Source organism: Girardinichthys multiradiatus, chromosome 20 (genome assembly GCF_021462225.1).
Source record: "Girardinichthys multiradiatus isolate DD_20200921_A chromosome 20, DD_fGirMul_XY1, whole genome shotgun sequence".
Lineage (NCBI taxonomy): Eukaryota > Metazoa > Chordata > Actinopteri > Cyprinodontiformes > Goodeidae > Girardinichthys > Girardinichthys multiradiatus.
Window position 1 is genome coordinate 20,695,627 of NC_061812.1, and position 15,495 is coordinate 20,711,121.

Sequence of the window (15,495 nt, forward strand, 5' to 3'; positions counted from 1 at the left end):
CCAGCACTTTGTAATGATGGTTGATATTTGTGTTTTTAAAAGTCATGGAGAAATGGCTTAAAGTGCTATTCAAGTTGCGTTAAACCAACATTTGATTGATGCTGTAGAAAAACTGTAAGACTCAGACTGTTTCCCTCTCTGTACAAGCAAATATATTCTAGCTAAAAAAACGAGAAATAATATTTCCTTTATTGAAAATAACAATTTTGCATTCGTTAGGTGTATGTGTTAGAGTCTCTCCCAGGTGCAACAGTCTGACATTAAATGAAACGGATACATTTGAATACAGAAAATAAAAGAAGATTTGAGCAGGAATATAGTATCAGACTTTTATTGAAAGAAAACACTCAAGGTAAAATGTCATGAACAACTCATTACATTAAATTCTGTCTGAAACTGCTGGTTTAAAAATAAAAACAAATGATAAAAATTCACCTGCAGATTGTACAGAAAAAAACCTGAAAGGAATGCCTATTAACGGGTCATTGATGTGCCGTTTAAAAGTCTCTGCAGCACCAATAACTTTCATCACACGATTACTCTAGGAAAACCTAGAGTCTTTTCTAAATAAATGAATTGCCACCAAACAATAAAAATGTAATAAGAGCTGCAGATTACGCAGAAAACTGTGCAACATATCTGCAGATACACCTGAGATTTGATTTCCACTGACAAACACATTAATTCTGTCCAAAACAAATCTTTCGTGTGTTTGTTTGGCTCCGAGCAACAGACTTCACGGCATCACATGCTGCAAACTTTCTACTCTGATGCGAGACAAGGATGCCTCTTATCTGTCTACATTTCCACTCCGCTCACACTTTCAAAAATGTGAGATTTCACATAAAGTTTCATCTTGTGATAGAAAAGACCCATTAACTATAAACTGCAAATACTCAAGTCTCCTTCATGCTTTAAAGGTTAGGTTTATCACCATACTGCAGTTCTTTTACTAAACAAGTATAACTAGTTGGGCTCCAAGAGTTTTTTTCAGTTTCCCTACAATCAAACAGATCCATTAAAACAGGTTTCCACTGATCTAATAGACCTCTTTGACTGACTACTTACGGTGCAGACCAGAGGTTTACATACCCCCAACATGGGTATAAATGTCATATTGATTTGGGGCTTTTAATTATTCATTTGAGCAGTTCCAGACCTTTGCATTGCCAGCGGGGCTGAAGATGGTGTCATGACCGAAGCTAGCCTCCTTCATCTTTTCCAAAACTGCTTTTTTTTTGGGGGGATAACTTTTCTGCTGGAACACCAAATCATGACCATGTTTCAACCAACCAACCCAGGAATCTGCAAACTGCGACCTAGAAGATACATGTGGCCATGTTCTTCGTAAGCTTGGCCAAAAGTGATCAATAACTGATGAGTTTTTTTAAATGTAAGGTAGTGATGTAAGGTACCCGAAAAGGGCAGTTCTGACATTATTTTCTGTGTTTTTTCTTGCAATATTTGCATAAAATGTCCACAACAGAATGACACTAATGATACAAGGAATTATTTTATTGTTTAGTCCTTTCATTTGTCATTAGGTTCCAAACTATGTTGTTCCTTCATTTTCCACTAATATGGAACATTTCAAGAACATATTTTCTTTATCTTCTTGTAAAGAATTAGTTTCTTCTTTTTTCTTGAACTTTAAATTAGATCTAGATTTGTGATGCATTAACTTAAACATAAAACAAATATAGTTTATAGATTAGGTGCTAATAAAACATAAGCTTTTTTGAAGGGTCGTGCTGGTTTTGTGGCTCTAGAAAATGTGTATTTAGTAGGTGCAAGGGCAAATGTGGCTTTTTGGATTGTAAAGGTTCTTAACCCGTCACAACATTCCAGAACAGTCCAGAAACTACCAAGCCTCAACCCTATTATAAACTGGAAGATACTGGGACACCAGTGTTGCCGTTTACAGTTTAATTTCCTGCTAGCCAAGAAGAAAACACCTGGTCCGAAACTGAAACCATCAGGCTTGGCTGAAACTTGCAGCTGCCCAAATGGAGAAGCCAAATGCCTTCTGGAGAAAACCTGTATGGTCAGAAGAGACAGACAGGTATTTGGCCTCAAAATGAGAAGAATGTTTGACGGAGAACACTGTACCAACTGTGAAGCATGGTGGTGATAGCATCATGCTGAGGGTTTGTTTCAATGCCAGGGGTAATTTGGACCACCTCCAAATTCAACAACTTCAGCTCAGTTCAACAAGTTTCCACCATTTAGTTGAAACCTGGACATATTTGGATGTTTCAACAGGACAAAGATCCCAAACAGACATTAAATCTGGTTTTGGACTGATAACATATGCCAACAATAAACTTCTGAACCTGCTGATCAGCCTAAAATAAAATTTAAACTAGTCTTAATGTTACAGAATGTGTTTGGTTTCTTTGTAACTTTCTAAGAGACTTTGTTTCAAATATTAGTGGTGGTGTATGTATATATTTGAGCTGGAATGTAAAATCCTGACACTGACAAATGGGTTAGAAAATATCCCAACACACCGAGCCAAATTTTTTGTCTTTAGAAATCATTGTAGTTGTAGTTTGTCATTCGACTCGAAGATTAATGGTTCAGATAAATGATTAAAAGTTCAAAATGAAAGACATTTGTGCCAATGATGTATGTAAACTTCTGACTGGGCCTGTGCTGTCATGAGGTCAAGGTGGAAGCAAGGAAATGTTTAGTAAATGTGATTTGTAGTTACATGAAAAACCTCAAGTTACTGGTCTTCTCTGTGCTGGTTCATAAATTTGTTATTGCTCCCTAACCAACATTTCCATTAAAGCACCTGCATCCTTTGATTGAAAATTAGAAAAATATAACCCCCTACCCTAAAAGTGCGTCATAGTCTATATACCAAACAAGCCTTCCATTAGCTGGCTTCACCCCTGTCACGGGATATTTTTCCAGATTGTCCTGAACTCGGCTCAGCTGGGTGACCAGCTCATGCTTGCCTTTGCCCATCACTAAAAGAGCGACCGTGTGCGCTCGGTTAATGGCGCCGAAAGTGAGGCTCATTCGCTGATGAGGCTTGACGGGGCTCTCTGTGAGAGCCACCAGACTTTCTCCTGGTGCGTTCAGTTTCCCACCAGGGAACAGAGAAGCCGTGTGGCCGTCATATCCGACGCCCAGCAGAACAAAGTGAAAGCTGGATCCGTTAACAAGTTTGTTGATCTCCTTCTCATACAGCTGAGCTCCTCCGTCCTCCTCCACACAGAGACGCTGGTTGAGCTGCACCGGCATGGGGTGGATGTTGTAGTATGGTATCTTCACATGGTGCAGGAGGTGTTCATGCATGCTGTGGAAGTTAGACTCATGCTCTGTCAGTGGAACACAGCGTTCATCCACCATCCAGATGTGCGTGTCTCTCCAGGGGAAGGATAAGTGGTGCAGGACCAATCTGTGGAACAGAGCGATAGGAGTGGACCCTCCAGAGAGGGCGAGGTGGAAGACCCCGCTCTCCTGCACCGCTGCCTCGGCTGCTTCCTGCATATCTGCAGCCAGCCTCTCTACCAGCTCCTCCGTCCAGGCAGACACCATCTCAGCATTGCGAAATTTTCCTTGCATCACCTGAAAACTGTTCCCTGATGTTCCTCCCATCTTATCAGGACTGATTATCACCACCTCACTGCTGTAGCGGAGTTCTTTTCCCCTCAGATGGACGTCCAGCATGTCTCCATTGTCAGCACCACCTGGGTAGATCCGGGGGAAAGATCCCTTTAGGCCGCTGAGAAGTGGAGTCCATACTTCCCAGGAGGCCAACAGGTTTTCAGTGCTGACAAAATTATTCTTCTGCCCAGCAAAAATGTGAGAGACGAGCTCTGCGTAAGCTTCTCTTTCTGTGGTTGGAGTTTGCACATAGTAATCTGAAATCTGCAAACCCAAAACGCTGACATCTTTGTGCTCCGTCACTTCCTTCCACTCACCGCCTGTTAAAGCTGGTTTGAATAAATTCTTACTGACTAGTACTGCTGGATATTTAAGGCTGCCGTGCCCAAAATAGAAAACTATCTGCTTAGGTTTGCAGTGAACGTTGTTCTGGCTTTGAAGGCAAAAGACGTTGTTCTTAAAAAGTACGCGTGCGTACCCCACACGTTCATCTAACATCTTCCCTGAGATGAGCAGAACTGGCACGCCTTCATACTGCGCCTCGTCGATATGGGCCAGAACAGCTGCAACACAATCATAATTTATATTTACAAATTAAACAGCAGAAGGCATACAGTGCTTACAGAAAAAAAAAAAAAACCCTAATGTATTTCATCTGGATTTCATTTAATAGACCAACACAAAGCAACGCATAATTGGAAGGAGAATGTTGCTCGTTTCTTTAAAAATGTCACAATCTGATTAAAAATCTGAAAAGCTTAAAGTAAATTCAACCTCCTTGAACAAAATCTGGTGTAGCCAGTTGTTTTTAGAGGAATCCAACCTGTGTGTGACTTAATTTCAATATAAATCCAGCTGTTCTGTGAAGCCCTCCAAGGTTCGTTAGAGAAGAATGTTGTGAAGAAGTTTAAAACAGAGTTACAATAAACAACAATATCCTGACCAATGAACATCTCTCAGAGCTCTGTTATATTCCTAAAAGGGAACAATATGGCTCAACAGCTAACCTAACAAGACATGACCATCCCCCTAAACTGACTGGCCCGGCAAGGAGAGCATTGTCTTGTGTCATGATGTATGTTTGGATGGGTTGTACTGGAATTCTAATTTCCCCTCGGGGATCAATAAAGTATCTTTGAATTGAATTAGTCAGAAAGAGCCAAGAGGCCCAGGGTAACTCTGGAGGAGCTGCAGAGATCCACAGCTCTGGTGAGAGAATCTAGAGACAGGACAACAATTAGCTGTGCACTCTGCAAATCTGACCTTCATGGAAGAGTGGCTAGAAGAAAGCCATTGTTGAAAGAACACCACAAGAGGTTTGTAACAAGGCATGTAGGGGACACAGCAAATATGTGGAAGAGGGTGTTTGAGACCCAAACTAAACGTTTTAGCCTGCAAAATCCTAATGTGGAGAAAAGCCAACACTTAACACACTGCCTCCAATAACAAAACATGGTGGAGGCAGTATTATGCTGGGAGGATGTTTTTCTTCAGCATGAACAGAAAAGTTGGCAATAGCAGAAGATGAGTGTAGCTAAATAAAGGAAGAAACTCTTCTAGATGCGGAGGTTCACCTCCTAGCAGGACCATGGGCCAAAACATACAGCCAGAGCTACAATGGAATGGTTTACACCAAGAAGTGTTGGCCTAGTCAAAGTCCAGACCTTAATCTGACTGATTTCGAGGTATTTTGTAAAGAAGAACCAGATTTTTATTAGTGAAATATATTTTCCTTCTTCATAATTCTGTACCACGTTTTGTTAGCCCATCACCAGCAAAATACACTGAACTTTGTTGTTGCAACATTTCAAAATGTGAAGTTCAAGAAGTATGAATACTTTGGCAGGGCACTGTATATGACAGGAAAACAATAAAAGAAAGTTCTGTGTTCACCTGCAAATGTTGGAGTCAGACTAACATGCTCTTTAGTTTTATTCAACTCCTGTTGAACCTCGGTTTTGTAGTTTTGGTACTGTCCAATCACAGCTTGATTCTTTCCTAAAGGCAACATGGAGCTGAGGACCTCCAGCTTGTTTCGAAGAACTTCTCCACTGTTGCTCACATTCGCAGGGAGCTTCATCGTCAGCAGCGCCATGACCTCTGTCAGGTGGTTCTGCAGAACATCTCGGATCACCCCGTACTCGTCGTAGAAGGCAATACGACCTGAGAAGTTCAAACGAGGGGACAGGAACACATATTTCTAAAATGACTCAGTAACATTAAATACAACAGTTATAGGGTTTATGTGAAAATAGTAAGAAAATAATCTTTTATGTTTAAATCCTACATATTTATTTGAATATATTTAATCATTTTATGATTTGTGTGCAACAGCCCGTCATGAAACAGTTTAAAGTCAGTGTGGCTTCAGACTTCAAACTTCAGACCTTAGCACAGTTAGCTGACTCTGCTAAGAAAGCTTGACAGAAATCACACAACTGTGATAATTACAATTGTTTTTTTAAAATCAAATCTATTTATTTGCATATAGAGGTTTATTTTGATGCATATCTGAGTAGGTGTCTAAAGACTTGCATATTTACATGTGTGTGATGGTGTTTCTGTACTATGACTGATGCACTTCTTCAACTGATTAAGGAAGAAAGTGGTAAGAATAAATAAGTTTATGCTCCTTCCTTTTCAAACATGTAAGGTATAATGGAAATATATGCACTTCTATAAATATCAATTAATTATGTGTACTTAGCACACACATGTGATTAATTAATTAATTGTGCATTTAAGAAAATATTTAAGGATCTATTTATACAATGAATTATGGATGGTTCTTTGGTCCCTTAAAGTTTTATTTGTAAACTTTTACTATAACTTATATAAAAGGTTATACAGAAATAAATCTATATTATTTCCTGTACAGGTTTTCACATGCAATTAATAAAAAAAATATTTATCAAATATAAATATAATTATTTAAAAGATTTTTGACACATTTAGATAGGTACAGGTTATTGTATTTACTCATTTAATTTAAATTCATTAAGTATTTATTTAACAGCTTGTTTATTAACTGGCTTGTTACACTTCCAGCCAAAGAAAGGATGCTTGTGCCTTATTGATAACAGTATGTAGAGATGAAAAGGTTCAATATATTTTACTTTACGTTGCCATAAGTATAAAAAGTATTTAGCATTAGAAAGTGTATGCACAATCAGTTGAAGATAGAAAATGTCACCCTGGCCACCTAACTGCCAGGGGGATGCTTTGCAAAAACATTCATTTTTCATATCTTCTCTGATCCTAGAGAATAAAACTCCAAAAACACTTTTTTCTGAATATGAGCTCTGATGAGAACTTTTATCTTACTTCCTGAACTTTCTCTGGATCAAGCATTGTTGATGGGACAACAGATGACAGGATGACCGTGTTTATTGTCCACTGTATAGTCGTTTATGGGAGCAATCAAGATGGGGTCACTGACATGCTTTAAAAAGAACCATAGGTGTGAGATAACATTTACTAACTTGTTTCTTTTCATGAAGCATGCTAATTGTTTTCTCGTACTTTAAGAGCTGAAGCAAGAACTTAATGACTTCTCGAATGATTTTTATGTATTTACATATATGGACCCTAAAATAAACTCCCCCATTTGTTGCAGTATTCACCCGCTAAAATTATCAGGAAAAAAAAAAAAAAACAACCTTTAGGATAAACACATTTACTCAGTGGTGAAAAAAAAGAAATTAAGAGTGAACAGCTTTTACAGAATGTCCTGAGCGCTTGGGTTCTCTTCTGTTCTCTACACTCGAGGTCACCCCACAAGGTTTGTACGGGATTTAGGTCTGGAGGCCAAGATGAACTTTGTGCTGCTTTGGTCTCATATTGTGGATCAATTTCTACCAAAATACTCAATTAAGACCTACTTTCGTTTTTCTGGCAGAGATGACCAGATTTTTAATTCAAATGTCCTGTTATCTGAAAGAGTTTATGATGCCATGCACATATATTTATACAACAGGGAAACAGTACGTCATGGATTATTAATTAAAAGTTCCTAGACACTCTGACTCAACAAAAAATAAAATGCAAAATCATTTTTTTTTTCTGTGAAATTAAATTTTATAGTAGTTTGGTTAAAAAAAAAAAAACTATTTTAAAACATGGATCCCCCCCCCCCCCACTGATGTTCTAAACGCTTCAGTGTAACATTATGCTACAGCAATTAATACATTTTTTTGGTGCTGGTACACAAAAGGTGTTGTGAAAATGTGTTAAAATTAATTTACTGCGTCATTTTTTTTTTTCAAACAAGGTAGAGGAAACCTTTGATCACCTTTGACATCCAGAGTCTCTTTCAAAACAATCTCTATCCTCTCGATGTGATGCCTGTTCCAGATGGGACCCAAAAGCTTTCTGTTCTCCATCCTGAAGGGAAGTATCTTTGACACCACCTTTTTCCAAGAAAAGAAGGATTTAAAAAATCAAATTAAACACCTGAAATGTCAAGCGGGACAGGAACATGATGTGCTCGGTCTACCTGCTTTCCTAAGTAGTGGTCAATTCTGTACATCTCTTCATCCTTCAGTGCACCCAGAAGTTCAGTAGCTAACACTTGTGCACTCCTGTAGTCGTGCCCGAACGGCTTCTCGAGCACGACCCTCAGCCAGGACCCATCAGCCGGTCTGCAACTGCTGTTGATCTTCTCTGCAATCCCTGCATACGTGAAAGCTGGAACCGAGAGGTAAAAGAGCCGGCCGGCTTCCGTCATTCCCTCCTGCTGCAGCTGCTGCTCGATGTGCTTGGCCAGCTCCTGGTAGTCTTCCAGAGCTTTCAGCTGTCGATATTGCGAGAGCCGCAGGAACTGATCCTTCAGGATGGCGCAGCGTTCCTGAGACACATCCTTGGAGCATGTGACTGCCTTCAGGATCTCGAAAAGGATCGGCGTGGCCTTTTCAGACGGGGACAAGCTTCCGCCGTAGAAAGAAAATGTGTTTCCACCGCTGACCTGGTCGACATATAGTTGAAAGAATCCCTGCCACAGATATTTCCTCGCCAGGTCTCCAGTTCCTCCAACTATGACCACAGAAACATGGCCAGTTCTCTGAGCCTCTTTTCCCTCCTCGCCATATCCTCCGTTTGCACAAAGAGCGACGAGAAGCAGTGAGACAGTTAAAGACATTTTTCTAGTCTGAACTGTCTAAAAATCCTGTGGACACAGCGGAAAGACGTTTGTCAAAATTATTTTAAATTATTATCATTTAATGGACAACTCAAATATTTCAGTAGGAGAAATTTGAACTGATGAAGATGAGCTATTAGTTTAGCAAAGATCAACATCCCTCTGCAATAATAGAACAGATTATTTACTTAGCAAAGTCACCGTTCCTTGTTCTTTTTAAGTTTCCCAAGAGGAATTGATCCGGTCTCCAGTGCAGCAATGCAAGCAAGGGGTGTGGACTTTCGCTCTTTGCTCAGGGGCATTGAGCTTCCAGCCTGAGAGCTGAACCGGTTGGTTATTCTGGGAAAATCCTGCCCACTTACTGATGATTTTGCCAGGGATAAAATCTTTCTATTGAGAAAGACAAATAAATGTTAACACAAATGGTCATCTTGATGAAAATGAGGAAAGAGGGAGGCCGTGTGGCTCATCCCATACTACACTCTTATTACTGATTTTATATAAAAATGCTCAGTAGATTATTTTTTAACCTGTTGATGCCCAACTACTGGCTGGTCAATACATTATATACCAACACCAGACAGTTACTTTTTTATGTTTGAATAAATGCAGCGGGTTATAAACAATCATTTTATTTTTCTTTTACTCGATTTATCAGGCCTCGTTGAAAATTATCTTTAGAAAGCAAAACCTCTAACCTTGTTCTAATTAGAAATAAACAATAAATAACTCAAGTGAAGAAGGGTTAGATTGTTGCATTGCTCAAAATCAAGTACAATGAATCACAATCAGAAACAAATGGAAAGTTACATGTATTGAAGAATTTTTGCAGGAGATCAGTAATGCTGCAGATTCAGTATAGCTTATATCTATGTGAAGTTATAGGTGAGTGCAATATGTGCCAGTGCAGTAAAACCCTCCAAACCAAATGTCTCCCAAGGGAGACCAATAAAGGTAGTTTGACCTGTATTATACAAGAGATGAATGTTTGCCTTCAACATATTTACTGATGCATAGCATTTTAGATCAATAATGTTTCTGATTTCCACTAACAGGAGACTGAAAATTGCAAACAGTATCTAGAATGCCCACAGGATGAAGCTGACTTTATGATCGAGTACAACATCTGAAATCCCAGCAGCTGATTGTAATGTTTGCACTGCAGCAATGCAAACAGCAAAGTCCACACTGCATGACTGCCTTAACAGCTGCTAAATATCAACTATGGTTCACAAAGGTAAAAACACCCACTGATAGTATAACAGATCAACTAGACAGCTAAAAATGATGAAACTGTTTACCCTTTCAAAACTGCAGTGTGCTTGTAGTTTTGATCCACTTTATGTCTTTACTGCACATTGCTCAACATGGGGCAATAAATGCCTGGAGTCATGAACTTTGGGTCATGACCGAAAGAATGAGATCCCGGATAAAAGCGACTGAAATGAGCTTCTTCCGCCAGGTGGCAGGGCACTCCCTTAGAGATAGGGTGAGGAGCTCGGAGCAGAGCCGCTGCTCCTACTCACTGAGAGGAATCAGCTGAGGTGGCTCAGGCATCTCTTCAGGGTGCCTCCTCTCTCTGGAGGTGTTCCAGGCACCACCAGAATGAGGCCCAGGGAACGGCCCGGGCCTGGAGGGAGAATGTCTCTCGGTTGACCTAGGACCGCCTCGTGGTTCCCCCAGAGGAGCTGGAGGAGGTGTCTGGGGGGAGACAAGTCTGGGCGTCTCTGCTGAGACTACAGCCCCCGCCATCCGGTCCTGGTTAAGCGGAAGACAACGAGTACGAGTACGCAATATTCTTATCTTTAATGTCATGTATGCATTTCCTATAAGCAGAAAATCATCATAGTTAACAGAAATAAAGGCTTGAAAACATCAGTCTGTGTGTAATTAATCTATATATTGTGTTTCAATTAGTGAATTGAGTTGTTGAAAAAAAAAAAAAAAAAAACCTTTTAATTATATTTCTAATTTATTGAATATGACTGTATTTGTGTGTTTGGGGTCCTGTTTATAAGAGCTACACTTTCAGCTATAGCTCCAGGGATGATGCAGGTTTTCTCTCATGACTGAAACTAATAAGCCCAACGATCTATAATCCACTACAACTAACAACCGAGCCCTCAGTAAAGCACATGATATGTATAAAGGCCTCCTTGAATGGCTCAAGGGTGGTGTTTACAGTGTAGTAGTGCTCACTACATCACCCCAGCATCATAAATGATGGTTTCAAATCACCTCAAGTTAAGTGTGTGTTCTAAAAAGGGTCATTGCACAGTAATGTACGTTGCCAGGCTACTGTACAGTACATGCAGAGAGGTGAAAGTAACAAGATACCATGATCCTGTATTCCTTGTGTTTTTTCCCTTTCTATGCACACTTAGCACATCACAAATAGTCAGGAAAAACAACAAGCAAATATTCAATTTGCTTTGAGACTACTGATATTCTATAGTTTAGGGGTATTAAGTCAATAATGGAAATACAGTAATAGAGTAATAGGTAGGGAGGCACCAATCAAGTGACACTTCTTTGAAAATAGTCAGCACATATTTTGGTTATTTCCTATTAGTAATAAGTGCCAATAACAACATATTTCTCTCTGTTTTATGTCTTCAAACAATAAAGAAAGAGGTTAACAGAGACTGTACAGTACAGCGTGTGCCTTTGGTTTAATGACATACAGTCTGTCAGAAGTACTAAAGTACATTGTATTCCTATAACTTTCACTATGTTTTAGATGCACGGCAGCCATATTGAATTTAAACTCAGGTCTGCTTGCGGACCTCCAACTTTCTAAGTCAATAAACAAATTCCATTTACATTTTCCAACTTTGAAGTTAGGAACTCTGCTATCCAAGTAGAAAGGAAATGCACCAAAGGTCCTTAGAAGGAAAAACATATTTTGCAAGTCAGACCTGAAAGAAAACACAGAACTGGCCAATAATAGCCTAACTTTAGTAACTGGTAACCTTACATGAATAATGTGAATGTGGCTCTTGTAATATCCGGGAAAAAAAGTCAGATTTTCCTGAATGTTAAAATATTGATTTTTCCCCCGTAGTCAAACATCTGACTAATGGGAGAGTTACCAAATTTGGGTTATTTCTCATAGGAATGAGAAGGTCCTTGTTGGTTAATTGTGGCTCCTAACAAAAGCACAAATAACGGAGCTTTGAATGTTCAAGGTGAAGTTAATATACAAGCATTATTTGATGCTCCTACAGGTTCTGTTTGGACAGTTCTTGATGCAAAAACTGCTTCGCGGTGTGTTTATCAATATTGCTGCTTTAGCCTTATTGTTTTAAGAGTTGGAAAGAAATTTATCCAAGTAGCTATTTTGGTATGAAATAGTCTGCTGCTGATGTTTGAACATGCTACTGGCTGTGGCATCCCATCAAAAACAACTTTTCATTTAAGTCTTTTGAAGTTTGGATGATTTCCAGTGGTCATTAAAGTAATCATATGAAGCATATGGTTTATTTTTTCCTTCCTATTAACACCCCAGCTGGGATTTCTTGCTGAAGTTTTATTTTGACAAAACTGTTTGATTTCTGTGAGGAGAAGTATAATTCTGTTATTCAACTAAATGGTCTGTTAATTAATTAATTCCAGTACCTATATTTTACACACAACTGATTTTATATGTGAGTACAGGCTTACTTAACCCTCATAAGATACAGGGGTTGGACAATGAAACTGAAACAGCTGTCATTTTAGTGTGGGAGGTTTCATGGCTAAATTGGATCAGCCTGGTAGCCAGTCTTCATTGATTGCACATTGCACCAGTAAGAGCAGAGTGTGAAGGTTCAATTAGCAGGGTAAGAGCACAGTTTTGCTCAAAATATTGAAATGCACAAAACATTATGGGTTCAAAGAGTTCAAAAGAGGACAAATTGTTGGTGCACGTCTTGCTGGCGCATCTGTGACCAAGACAGCAAGTCTTTGTGATGTATCAAGAGCCACGGTATCCAGGGTAATGTCAGCATACCACCAAGAAGGACGAACCACATTCAAACAGGATTAATTGTGGACGCAAGAGGAAGCTGTCTGAAAGGGATGTTCGGGTGCTAACCTGGATTGTATCCAAAAAACATAAAACCACGGCTGCCCAAATCACGGCAGAATTAAATGTGCACCTCAACTCTCTTGTTTCCATCAGAACTGTCCATCAGGAGCTCCACAGGGTCAATATACACGGCCAGGCTGCTATAGCCAAACCTTTGGTCACTCATGCCAATGCCAAACATCGGTTTCAATGGTGCAAGGAGCGCAAATCTTGGGCTGTGGACAATGTGAAACATGTATTGTTCTCTGATGAGTCCACCTTTACTGTTTTCTCCACATCCAGGAGAGTTACGGTGTGGAGAAGCCCCAAAGAAGCGTACCACCCAGACTGTTGCATGCCCAGAGTAAAGCATGGGGGTGGATCAGTGATGGTTTGGGCTGCCATATCATGGCATTCCCTTGGCCCAATACTTGTGCTAGATGGGCACGTCACTGCCAAGGACTAACGAACCATTCTTGAGGACCATGTGCATCCAGTGGTTCAAACATTGTATCCTGAAGGTGGTGCCGTGTATCAGGATGACAATGCACCAATACACACAGCAAGACTGGTGAAAGATTGGTTTGATGAACATGAAAGTGAAGTTGAACATCTCCCATGGCCTGCACAGTAACCAGATCTAAATATTATTGAGCCACTTTGGGGTGTTTTGAAGGAGCGAGTCAGGAAACGTTTTCCTCCACCAGTATCATGTAGTGACCTGGTCACTATCCTGCAAGAAGAATGGCTTAAAATCCCTCTGACCACTGTGCAGGACTTGTATATGTCATTCCCAAGACGAATTGACGCTGTATTGGCCGCAAAAGGAGGCCCTACACCATACTAATAAATTATTGTGGTCTAAAACCAGGTGTTTCAGTTTCATTGTCCAACCCCTGTATATTTTCAAGAAAGAAGTTGAAATATCTTATGGTGCAATTTTACATTTGAACAACATTCAATTTAAAAAAGGATCCAAACTGAAAGGTTTTTTAGGCAGAATATTCTTCGACCCAGTTTTTAATTGGTGAGAAGATAACTACACTAACAGCGGCTTCAAAACTACAAAACCGTCAGTAAAGGTATCAACAAACAGCTTACGGAAACGAGTGAACAAGGCTTTAACTTGCTTATCGCCATCACGTCCTTTAATTTGCGAAAAGCGCCGTGCTTACGTGTTAAAAGACAAACATTTACAGATCAAAAGTGAGCCACAAGTTAGTCACTGGATTCCACCTGCTAGCTGTCAAACTCCACTTCCGCTGCTAACACTAAACACAACCCTGTTGTTACATCTGGTCTAATGCATAAAAAAAAACGACAGAAAGCGATAATAACAGTTAGCCACACAATGATAAGTAACAACGGGACTGACAAACTACATAAAAGTGAAACAACGAACCTGCACCGAGCTGCTTACAACCACACCGTCTTCCGGTCCCAGTCACGTGACACACGCCGCTGCTCAGTCCACGCGGAAGGTTTTTGGACACATTTATTTGACAAAAAAAAAGAAAAAGATTTGTGGCACAAAGAACGTTTTTGAAAGACAAACAAACACATTGATACTGAAAAGGAGTTGTTGTAAAGATTAAAAGATAATCAATAAATAAAGCTTTCACATACAAACATATAAAATGTAAGGAAAATCATGTGCCTTGAGCTGTTTGTTTCAATGACTCCGGGCAATCAAGGTAACATAAAAACAAAGGAAGCTTGTTCCACAGTGGAGCTGCAACAATAAAGAAACAGCGATCCCCTCAGGTTTCATACTTGGCCCTTGGTTGGGACTATGAGCAGATTTTGGTCTGAGGACCCGAGCGCTCGAGCTGGAATACGTGGCTTTAACAGTTCAGTAACAGGAAGCATCTTGACCATGCAGAGCCCTGGAAGTTATGAGTCAGGATTTTAAAATACATTCTAAAATGAACTGGTAACCAGGTCAAGGTCGTTAAAACATGGATGATTCAATTTAATAAATAATATCAAATTCATGACTCAGGTGTAGCTGGGGATTGCTTTAATCAGCTGTGTTTACAATCAATGACTCTGCTGCCACTTGCTGTGTTATACTACCAAGAGCGCCCTCTGTTGGTCGCTACGGGGTACTATTGCTTTTTACATCTGTCCTTTTGAATGCAAAGCCGGTAACATTAGCTCGAAATACTAAATATAACAACCCCCTTGCATGATGTCAGCACTCTGTGTCAAACATCTTTACTTAAAAAAGCAAAAGTAAGAGAAAAACGTATGAGCAGCTTTCTTTTGGTGGATAAATATCAGCTTCTGTATGACCTGCATTGTTCAGCTGTCCTCATCTCTCCAGGCCTCCCTCAAACAAAGCATGTGTCCCTTTTGGCTCGGTAATGATCTTATTGTTGTGGACCACACTGCTATCTGATCCTGCGCTGTTATTCCTCAGAACAGATGTGCCCATCAGAGCACCCTTGACCCAGCTGTTCCCTGTTTCAAAGCTGCTTAGTTTCTCATTTTCTAAAAACTAAACTAAAATAATTATTTTTATACCGCTCACTCCTTGTAAAGATTGGATATTTACATTTCTTGTTTTAAAACTTCCCCTTTTTCTGCTGGTGCTGCAAGTCTGCAACAGAACGGATAAGAAGTTTGAGAAGTATTCAAGAGGTGTGACAGATAGGAGAAACAGTCAGAAAACAAATTGCTACTTCACAGA

General features: G+C 39.8%; 1 protein-coding gene across 2 annotated transcripts; it reads right to left on the reverse strand.

Moving 5' to 3' along the window:
- Nucleotides 1-315: 315 nt before the first annotated feature.
- On the reverse strand, nucleotides 316-14,544 carry h6pd (hexose-6-phosphate dehydrogenase (glucose 1-dehydrogenase)). Of its 2 annotated transcripts, XM_047348066.1 has the most exons (7): nucleotides 14,430-14,544; nucleotides 14,206-14,264; nucleotides 8,944-9,145; nucleotides 8,114-8,782; nucleotides 7,910-8,027; nucleotides 5,512-5,781; nucleotides 316-4,181 (listed from the first exon to the last, which is right to left on the reverse strand). In XM_047348066.1, exons 4-7 carry the CDS (start codon nucleotides 8,753-8,755, stop codon nucleotides 2,836-2,838), a joined length of 2,376 nt encoding a protein of 791 aa, XP_047204022.1. In that variant the 5' UTR covers nucleotides 8,756-8,782; nucleotides 8,944-9,145; nucleotides 14,206-14,264; nucleotides 14,430-14,544; the 3' UTR covers nucleotides 316-2,835. The 2 variants fall into 2 exon arrangements, with proteins under 2 accessions (XP_047204022.1, XP_047204023.1); XM_047348067.1 differs by lacking the exons at nucleotides 8,944-9,145; nucleotides 14,430-14,544.
- Between the last annotated feature and the right edge of the window lie 951 nt (nucleotides 14,545-15,495).